This window comes from Cherax quadricarinatus, chromosome 63, assembly GCF_038502225.1.
Source record: "Cherax quadricarinatus isolate ZL_2023a chromosome 63, ASM3850222v1, whole genome shotgun sequence".
In the NCBI taxonomy this organism is placed as follows: Eukaryota; Metazoa; Arthropoda; class Malacostraca; order Decapoda; family Parastacidae; genus Cherax; species Cherax quadricarinatus.
In genome coordinates, this window is record NC_091354.1 from 2,409,996 (window position 1) to 2,421,286 (window position 11,291).

At 42.6% G+C, this 11,291-nt stretch overlaps 1 protein-coding gene across 3 annotated transcripts in view; it reads left to right on the forward strand.

The window, feature by feature from the left end:
* The window catches only part of LOC128698240 (uncharacterized protein DKFZp434B061), a 774,041-nt gene that overhangs the window by 442,781 nt on the left and 319,969 nt on the right, over positions 1-11,291 (forward strand). For 2 of the 3 annotated variants that reach the window (XM_053790403.2, XM_070098564.1), the window contains exon 2: positions 1,045-2,070. The exons of the other annotated variant lie outside the window; for it this stretch is intronic. In XM_053790403.2, the coding sequence (XP_053646378.1) occupies positions 1,451-2,070 (620 nt within the window). In that variant the 5' untranslated portion in view covers positions 1,045-1,450. The remainder of the gene's footprint in view (positions 1-1,044; positions 2,071-11,291) is intronic. 3 annotated transcript variants of the gene reach the window in all.

Below are 11,291 nucleotides of genomic sequence, written 5' to 3' on the forward strand. Positions count from 1 at the left end.
TCCAAGGCTGAGGGACTAATTACCTCATCTTTTGTATATAGTTCTACAGTCTTCTCATTATGTCCTTGAATTTGTATTGATAAAACCACTGGTTGGCGAAACGTCTACAAATAAAGATTCCCAAATGTTTCACAAGTGTCTAATTTGAGAAGAAGTTAGCATGTAAGACTGTGAAGACAGAGCTACCTAGCTCTCGTCCTTCCCTGGTCAGCGAGAAAACGCCAACTGACCTGCGTGTACAGCGGTCGAAGACTACAACTGGAAGTTTGCCAAGAGTTCAGTCTCGCCCTCCCATACTTCCCATGTAGATAGTGTAAGGTGGCCACAACACCTTCCTCCATCTCTCTCACTTTCCACCTATCATACAATATTATTTAATTGTTAAAAATTAAAAGACTATAATGTGGATTATTATAAGAGAGGCATTGACTCTGTTACACAGTGTTACGTATCACTTGTTATGATAACTAACCTCACAGGAAACAGACAAAAACACCAGTAATGTACAGATGTACACCACAACACCTCTTAGTGTAGCCTGTATACACTCTTGGTGTAGCCTGTATACACTCTTGGTGTAGCCTGTGTACACTCTAGGTGTAGCCTGTGTACACTCTTGGTGTAACCTGTGTACACTCTTGGTGTAGCCTGTGTACACTCTTGGTGTAGCCTGTGTACACTCTTGGTGTAGCCAGTGTACACTCTTCCTTGCTTTCTTAACCCATCCAACGCAGTTACTCTGGCGTACGTATAGGTCGCCTGCCTGTTATACGCTTCCTGGCCCATGCGGTGCGTATTCTCTCGTAGTTACTAGCTGTGTTAGCTCACCAACGCCTCTTGGCTTAAGCAGCAAGATTTACGAACACTGTTACGTACTTTCATTAACTACTAATTGGTTTAGGGAATAGTTTTTTCGTGTGTGTGAGATGGTAGGTGCGCGCGCACCCTTATTGACTTGACGTGTTTTGTGTAATAGAGAAAAGTTAGTGTAAATATTTTGATGGATTGTTTGTTCTGATTGTATTTAATATTTTATTTTGTGAGGCAAGTGTTGCGGGGGATGGTGAAGGTGAAGTGTAGCAGTGTTGTGAGTGTAAGGGAAGGTGAGTGTGTTGCTAGGGTAGCCTCATGTTGCTAGGGTGACTGACTCTTGCCTCCTGCCACTGCTTCCTGCCGCCACCTCCGCCACCATTGAGGTAGCCAGCGCCAGATGGAGCGTGTGAGAGAGCCACCTGCAGGAGCTGGTGTAGGGTGGCTGCTTGAGCCACGCCAGGAACTGTAGTATCACTGATGGAAGGTTCATGAGGCGCAGTGACTGCTTCATCAGCTTTAAGAGCACGCGGCTTCTGTTAGACGCAGGGACGTGTGTGGGGGACGCCCCTCTTCTGCCTTACTGACCCACCCCCACCCCCCACACCCCTCTACTACACCCCCTACCATTGCACCAACCATGCCTGTCGATCCCGCCCATCACCGACTCCTCCACGGGCGTGGGACGCGCTCCTTTACGAACTTCACCCGCTATACTCAGCTGCCCTCCACGGAGGAGAGTGGCAGTGATGGTTCCACGCCCAGTGACAGTCCGCTGACACCTCCCTTGCGCCGCGCCCCCCGCGGTGTCAACACCGAAGTGCGCCTCGCTGAGGGCGGTCGCGCCGCCGTTCACCTCAGACAGGGTGGGCGGCCGCCCGTGTCCCGCCCGTGTCACAGACTCCGCAATGCTAGCAGCGGCCCCGGTCAGACCCGCTACTCTAAGCTGGGTTCCGTCAGTGAGGAGGGACCAGCAGCTGCGCCAAGAAATGGCGGTGCGGGAATACTTCGCGCAGTGACCTCACGTGGGCGAGGGTACGAAGACCTGCGGTGTCGCGGGGCCGGCGGCGAGGCACCCGATAGCGGCGACAGCTCTACGCAATCATCCCCCAGGGTGTCCCCCAGGGTGTCCCCCAGGGCATCCCCAAGGACCTCTCCGAAAGTGTCTCCCAGAGCGTCCCCGCCCAACGGACGCAAGAAGTCTTCCGGGATTCTCATAACGTCCGCCCTGGCTCGTTCAGGCATCAAGAGACTCTCGAGGTAAGTGCAGGGAATGACAGGCAGCAGTACTCCACCTGCTGCTGCTGCTGCTGCTGCTGCTGCTGCTGCTGCTGCAGGGACCACCTGACGCGGTAATGTCACTCATTATGCTCATTCTCAGTTATTTCCTCCCGCAGGTAAAAGTTGTCTTCAGTACACTGACGTTGATCATTAGTGAGCACATCCCACACACACCTCCACATCTCAGACCACACACATCCTCTCCCCTCCCACACACACCTCCACATCTCAGACCACACACATCCTCTCCCCTCCCACACTCACCTCCACATCTCAGACCACACACATCCTCTCCCCTCCCACACTCACCTCCACATCTCAGACCACACACATCCTTTCCCCTCCCACACTCACCTCCACATCTCAGACCACACACATCCTTTCCCCTCCCACACTCACCTCCACATCTCAGACCACACACATCCTCTCCCCTCCCACACTCACCTCCACATCTCAGACCACACACATCCTCTCCCATCCCACACTCACCTCCACATGTCAGACCACACACATCCTCTCCCCTCCCACACACACCCTTAACATCTCACCCAAACACTACATCTTCTAGACACATCCCCCCCCCACACACACGCCTCACATTCCCCTCATATACTCACCCCTCACATACACATATATCCCTCCCACATACACGTCCCACCACACACCCACCTACCGAGCACATCCTCCCACATAAAATTTCGCTAAATAAACAGTTTGTTGTCAGATCACACAATCTTTTTATTCCAGAAGTTCAACAGCTCAGCAGCTTGTGTACCTGGAGAGAGTTTTGGGGGTCAGCGCCCCCGCGGCCTCAACTGCATTCAAAAAAAGAAGTTTTGGTAAAGTTTTCTGTAAGATTTATTCAGGAATCTCAAAATGGAGTGAATTTTAAATAATGATGCGACATCATTAGTGGAGTGACATCATTAATGGTGGAGTGACATTATTAGTGGTGGAGTGACATTATTAGTGGTGGAGTGACATCATTAATGGTGGAGTGACATCATTAGTGGTGGAGTGACATTATTAGTGGTGGAGTGACATCATTAATGGTGGAGTGACATTACTAGTGGTGGAGTGACATTATTAGTGGTGAAGTGACATCATTAATGGTGGAGTGACATCATTAGTGGTGGAGTGACATTATTAGTGGTGAAGTGACATCATTAATGGTGGAGTGACATCATTAGTGGTGGAGTGACATTATTAGTGGTGAAGTGACATCATTAATGGTGGAGTGACATTACTAGTGGTGGAGTGACATTATTAGTGGTGAAGTGACATCATTAATGGTGGAGTGACATCATTAATAGTGGGGTGACATTATTAGTGGTGGAGTGACATTATTAGTGGTGAAGTGACATCATTAATGGTGGAGTGACATCATTAATGGTGGAGTGACATTACTAGTGGTGTAGTGACATTACTAGTGGTGGAGTGACATTATTAATGGTGGAGTGACATTATTAATGGTGGAGTGACATTATTAATGGTGGAGTGACATTATTAATGGTGGAGTGACATTATTAATGGTGGAGTGACATTATTAATGGTGGAGTGACATTAGTGGTGGAGTGACATTACTAGTGGTGGAGTGACATTATTAGTGGTGAAGTGACATCATTAATGGTGGAGTGACATCCTCTCCCCTCCCACACTCACCTCCACATCTCAGACCACACACATCCTCTCCCCTCCCACACTCACCTCCACATGTCAGACCACACACATCCTCTCCCCTCCCACACTCACCTCCACATCTCAGACCACACACATCCTCTCCCATCCCACACACACCTCCACATGTCAGACCACACACATCCTCTCCCCTCCCACACACACCCTTAACATCTCACCCAAACACTACATCTTCTAGACACATCCCCCCCACACACACGCCTCACATTCCCCTCATATACTCACCCCTCACATACACATATATCCCTCCCACATACACGTCCCACCACACACCCACCTACCGAGCACATCCTCCCACATAAAATTTCGTTAAATAAACAGTTTGTTGTCAGATCACACAATCTTTTTATTTCAGAAGTTCAACAGCTCAGCAGCTTGTGTACCTGGAGAGAGTTTCGGGGGTCAGCGCCCCCCGCGGCCTCAACTGCATTCAAAAAAAGAAGTTTTGGTAAAGCTTTCTGTAAGATTTATTCAGGAATCTCAAAATGGAGTGAATTTTAAATAATGATGCGACATCATTAGTGGAGTGACATCATTAATGGTGGAGTGACATTATTAGTGGTGGAGTGACATTATTAGTGGAGTGACATCATTAATGGTGGAGTGACATCATTAGTGGTGGAGTGACATTATTAGTGGTGGAGTGACATCATTAATGGTGGAGTGACATTACTAGTGGTGGAGTGACATTATTAGTGGTGAAGTGACATCATTAATGGTGGAGTGACATCATTAGTGGTGGAGTGACATTATTAGTGGTGAAGTGACATCATTAATGGTGGAGTGACATCATTAGTGGTGGAGTGACATTATTAGTGGTGAAGTGACATCATTAATGGTGGAGTGACATTACTAGTGGTGGAGTGACATTATTAGTGGTGAAGTGACATCATTAATGGTGGAGTGACATCATTAATAGTGGGGTGACATTATTAGTGGTGGAGTGACATTATTAGTGGTGAAGTGACATCATTAATGGTGGAGTGACATCATTAATGGTGGAGTGACATTACTAGTGGTGTAGTGACATTACTAGTGGTGGAGTGACATTATTAATGGTGGAGTGACATTATTAATGGTGGAGTGAAATTATTAATGGTGGAGTGACATTATTAATGGTGGAGTGACATTATTAATGGTGGAGTGACATTATTAATGGTGGAGTGACATTAGTGGTGGAGTGACATTACTAGTGGTGGAGTGACATTATTAGTGGTGAAGTGACATCATTAATGGTGGAGTGACATCATTAATGGTGGAGTGACATTATTAATGGTGGAGTGACATTACTAGTGGTGGAGTGACATTACTAGTGGTGGAGTGACATCATTAATGGTGGAGTGACATTATTAATGGTGGAGTGACATTATTAATGGTGGAGTGACATTATTAATGGTGGAGTGACATTATTAATGGTGGAGTGACATTATTAATGGTGGAGTGACATTAGTGGTGGAGTGACATTACTAGTGGTGGAGTGACATTATTAGTGGTGAAGTGACATCATTAATGGTGGAGTGACATCATTAATGGTGGAGTGACATTATTAATGGTGGAGTGACATTACTAGTGGTGGAGTGACATTACTAGTGGTGGAGTGACATCATTAATGGTGGAGTGACATTATTAATGGTGGAGTGACATTACTAGTGGTGGAGTGACATTAGTGGTGGAGTGACATTACTAGTGGTGGAGTGACATTACTAGTGGTGGAGTGACATTACTAGTGGTGGAGTGACATTACTAGTGGTGGAGTGACATTACTAGTGGTGGAGTGACATTACTAGTGGTGGAGTGACATTAGTGGTGGAGTGACATTACTAGTGGTGGAGTGACATTACTAGTGGTGAAGTGACATCATTAATGGTGGAGTGACATTATTAATGGTGGAGTGACATTATTAGTGGTGGAGTGACATTAGTGGTGGAGTGACATTACTAGTGGTGGAGTGACATCATTAATGGTGGAGTGACATTATTAATGGTGGAGTGACATTATTAGTGGTGGAGTGACATTAGTGGTGGAGTGACATTACTAGTGGTGGAGTGACATCATTAATGGTGGAGTGACATTATTAATGGTGGAGTGACATTACTAGTGGTGGAGTGACATCATTAATGGTGGAGTGACATTACTAGTGGTGGAGTGACATTACTAGTGGTGGAGTGACATTATTAGTGGTGAAGTGACATCATTAATGGTGGAGTGACATTATTAGTGGTGGAGTGACATTACTAGTGGTGGAGTGACATCATTAGTGGTGAAGTGACATCATTAATGGTGGAGTGACATTATTAGTGGTGGAGTGACATTAGTGGTGGAGTGACATTACTAGTGGTGGAGTGACATTACTAGTGGTGGAGTGACATTACTAGTGGTGGAGTGACATCATTAGTGGTGGAGTGACATAACTAGTGGTGGAGTGACATTATTAATGGTGGAGTGACATTACTAGTGGTGGAGTGACATTATTAATGGTGGAGTGACATTACTAGTGGCGGAGTGACATTATTAATGGTGGAGTGACATTACTAGTGGTGGAGTGACATTATTAATGGTGGAGTGACATTACTAGTGGTGGAGTGACATTATTAATGGTGGAGTGACATTACTAGTGGCGGAGTGACATTATTAATGGTGGAGTGACATTACTAGTGGTGGAGTGACATTATTAATGGTGGAGTGACATTACTAGTGGTGGAGTGACATTATTAATGGTGGAGTGACATTACTAGTGGCGGAGTGACATTATTAATGGTGGAGTGACATTACTAGTGGTGGAGTGACATTATTAATGGTGGAGTGACATTACTAGTGGTGGAGTGACATTAGTGGTGGAGTGACATTACTAGTGGTGGAGTGACATTACTAGTGGTGGAGTGACATTACTAGTGGTGGAGTGACATTACTAGTGGTGGAGTGACATTACTAGTGGTGGAGTGACATTACTAGTGGTGGAGTGACATTACTAGTGGTGGAGTGACATTACTAGTGGTGGAGTGACATTACTAGTGGTGGAGTGACATTAGTGGTGGAGTGACATTACTAGTGGTGGAGTGACATTACTAGTGGTGAAGTGACATCATTAATGGTGGAGTGACATTATTAATGGTGGAGTGACATTATTAGTGGTGGAGTGACATTAGTGGTGGAGTGACATTACTAGTGGTGGAGTGACATTACTAGTGGTGGAGTGACATCATTAATGGTGGAGTGACATTATTAATGGTGGAGTGACATTACTAGTGGTGGAGTGACATCATTAATGGTGGAGTGACATTATTAATGGTGGAGTGACATTATTAGTGGTGGAGTGACATTAGTGGTGGAGTGACATTACTAGTGGTGGAGTGACATCATTAATGGTGGAGTGACATTATTAATGGTGGAGTGACATTACTAGTGGTGGAGTGACATTATTAATGGTGGAGTGACATTACTAGTGGTGGAGTGACATTATTAATGGTGGAGTGACATTACTAGTGGTGGAGTGACATTATTAATAGTGGAGAGACAGGACAAGTGTTTTCTGACGCAGGTGTTAGTCACGATTGCAAACAACCTCAGCACGACCTTAGACTCTCTGATCGCGGGTTCTAACCCCGTCCGTGGTATGGTTTGTGTTAGTCACATGATGCCCCACCCCTGCAACTTTTGACCATCTGACAGAGACCTTCCACTAGCTTACCCCTCCACAGCTTTAAAAATTAATATTATCATTAATGTGTATAGCTGACAGGTTATCACTATTATCATAATGAACACCTGAAAACATCTGCTATCAACAAGTCAATATACACTTGTTATTAACCTATTTCAGATGTTTGTTATATAAATTCATACAGGAAATACCATCAATAATAGGGTACGAAACTACTCTGATTATTATTATCAAAATCAAAAACGGCGCTAAATCCGTATGGGTCATGCAGTGATAAGTGAACTTCATCAAAAGTTCCAAAACGGAACTGTGGACTTTTAAACTTCTTTTCAATTAAAAAAATCTGTTAAGAGACGTAAATTATACATATTTGGGTTTAAGAGCCGGGACGGGGGGGGGGGCGCTTACCCCCGGGACGAGGAGGGGCGCTGACCCCCGAAAACATTCTTCAGGTTTGTAAGTGCGAAGCGTCAGTGATGCTGAGAGAGAATATATAATATATTATAAATGGGTAAAATATTTAAGAATAAAAAACTGACAAACACGGTATAAAGAGTGACAAAGAGAGTATAAAGAGTGACAAAGAGAGCATAAAGAGTGACAAAGAGAGTATAAAGAGTGACAAAGAGAGCATAAAGAGTGACAAAGAGAGTATGAAGAGTGACAAAGAGAGCATAAACAGTGACAAAGAGAGTATGAAGAGTGACAAAGAGAGCATAAAGAGTGACAAAGAGAGTATAAAGAGTGACAAAGAGAGCATAAAGAGTGACAAAGAGAGCATAAAGAGTGACAAAGAGAGTATAAAGAGTGACAAAGAGAGCATAAAGAGTGACAAAGAGAGTATAAAGAGTGACAAAGAGAGCATAAAGAGTGACAAAGAGAGCATAAAGAGTGACAAAGAGAGTATAAAGAGTGACAAAGAGAGTATAAAGAGTGACAAAGAGAGCATAAAGAGTGACAAAGAGAGTATAAAGAGTGACAAAGAGAGTATAAAGAGTGACAAAGAGAGCATAAAGAGTGACAAAGAGAGTATAAAGAGTGACAAAGAGAGCATAAAGAGTGACAAAGAGAGCATAAAGAGTGACAAAGAGAGTATAAAGAGTGACAAAGAGAGCATAAAGAGTGACAAAGAGAGTATAAAGAGTGACAAAGAGAGCATAAAGAGTGACAAAGAGAGCATAAAGAGTGACAAAGAGAGCATAAAGAGTGACAAAGAGAGTATAAAGAGTGACAAAGAGAGCATAAAGAGTGACAAAGAGAGTATAAAGAGTGACAAAGAGAGCATAAAGAGTGACAAAGAGAGCATAAAGAGTGACAAAGAGAGTATAAAGAGTGACAAAGAGAGTATAAAGAGTGACAAAGAGAGCATAAAGAGTGACAAAGAGAACATAAAGAGTGACAAAGAGAGTATAAAGAGTGACAAAGAGAGCATAAAGAGTGACAAAGAGAGTATGAAGAGTGACAAAGAGAGCATAAAGAGTGACAAAGAGAGTATGAAGAGTGACAAAGAGAGCATAAAGAGTGACAAAGAGAGTATAAAGAGTGACAAAGAGAGCATAAAGAGTGACAAAGAGAGCATAAAGAGTGACAAAGAGAGTATAAAGAGTGACAAAGAGAGCATAAAGAGTGACAAAGAGAGTATAAAGAGTGACAAAGAGAGCATAAAGAGTGACAAAGAGAGCATAAAGAGTGACAAAGAGAGTATAAAGAGTGACAAAGAGAGTATAAAGAGTGACAAAGAGAGCATAAAGAGTGACAAAGAGAGTATAAAGAGTGACAAAGAGAGTATAAAGAGTGACAAAGAGAGCATAAAGAGTGACAAAGAGAGTATAAAGAGTGACAAAGAGAGCATAAAGAGTGACAAAGAGAGCATAAAGAGTGACAAAGAGAGTATAAAGAGTGACAAAGAGAGCATAAAGAGTGACAAAGAGAGTATAAAGAGTGACAAAGAGAGCATAAAGAGTGACAAAGAGAGCATAAAGAGTGACAAAGAGAGCATAAAGAGTGACAAAGAGAGTATAAAGAGTGACAAAGAGAGCATAAAGAGTGACAAAGAGAGTATAAAGAGTGACAAAGAGAGCATAAAGAGTGACAAAGAGAGCATAAAGAGTGACAAAGAGAGTATAAAGAGTGACAAAGAGAGTATAAAGAGTGACAAAGAGAGCATAAAGAGTGACAAAGAGAGCATAAAGAGTGACAAAGAGAGTATAAAGAGTGACAAAGAGAGCATAAAGAGTGACAAAGAGAGTATGAAGAGTGACAAAGAGAGCATAAAGAGTGACAAAGAGAGTATGAAGAGTGACAAAGAGAGCATAAAGAGTGACAAAGAGAGTATAAAGAGTGACAAAGAGAGCATAAAGAGTGACAAAGAGAGCATAAAGAGTGACAAAGAGAGTATAAAGAGTGACAAAGAGAGCATAAAGAGTGACAAAGAGAGTATAAAGAGTGACAAAGAGAGCATAAAGAGTGACAAAGAGAGCATAAAGAGTGACAAAGAGAGTATAAAGAGTGACAAAGAGAGTATAAAGAGTGACAAAGAGAGCATAAAGAGTGACAAAGAGAGTATAAAGAGTGACAAAGAGAGTATAAAGAGTGACAAAGAGAGCATAAAGAGTGACAAAGAGAGTATAAAGAGTGACAAAGAGAGCATAAAGAGTGACAAAGAGAGCATAAAGAGTGACAAAGAGAGTATAAAGAGTGACAAAGAGAGCATAAAGAGTGACAAAGAGAGTATAAAGAGTGACAAAGAGAGCATAAAGAGTGACAAAGAGAGCATAAAGAGTGACAAAGAGAGCATAAAGAGTGACAAAGAGAGTATAAAGAGTGACAAAGAGAGCATAAAGAGTGACAAAGAGAGTATAAAGAGTGACAAAGAGAGCATAAAGAGTGACAAAGAGAGCATAAAGAGTGACAAAGAGAGTATAAAGAGTGACAAAGAGAGTATAAAGAGTGACAAAGAGAGCATAAAGAGTGACAAAGAGAGTATAAAGAGTGACAAAGAGAGTATAAAGAGTGACAAAGAGAGTATAAAGAGTGACAAAGAGAGCATAAAGAGTGACAAAGAGAGCATAAAGAGTGACAAAGAGAGCATAAAGAGTGACAAAGAGAGTATAAAGAGTGACAAAGAGAGCATAAAGAGTGACAAAGAGAGTATAAAGAGTGACAAAGAGAGCATAAAGAGTGACAAAGAGAGTATAAAGAGTGACAAAGAGAGTATAAAGAGTGACAAAGAGAGTATAAAGAGTGACAAAGAGAGCATAAAGAGTGACAAAGAGAGTATAAAGAGTGACAAAGAGAGTATAAAGAGTGACAAAGAGAGTATAAAGAGTGACAAAGAGAGTATAAAGAGTGACAAAGAGCATAAAGAGTGACAAAGAGAGTATAAAGAGTGACAAAGAGAGTATAAAGAGTGACAAAGAGAGTATAAAGAGTGACAAAGAGAGTATAAAGAGTGACAAAGAGCATAAAGAGTGACAAAGAGAGTATAAAGAGTGACAAAGAGAGTACAAAGAGTGACAAAGAGAGTACAAAGAGTGACAAAGAGAGTATAAAGAGTGACAAAGAGAGTATAAAGAGTGACAAAGAGAGCATAAAGAGTGACAAAGAGAGTATAAAGAGTAACAAAGAGAGCATAAAGAGTGACAAAGAGAGTATAAAGAGTGACAAAGAGAGTATAAAGAGTGACAAAGAGAGTATAAAGAGTGACAAAGAGAGTATAAAGAGTGACAAAGAGAGTATAAAGAGTGACAAAGAGAGTATAAAGAGTGACAAAGAGAGTATAAAGAGTGACAAAGAGAGTATAAAGAGTGACAAAGAGAGTATAAAGAGTAACAAAGAGAGC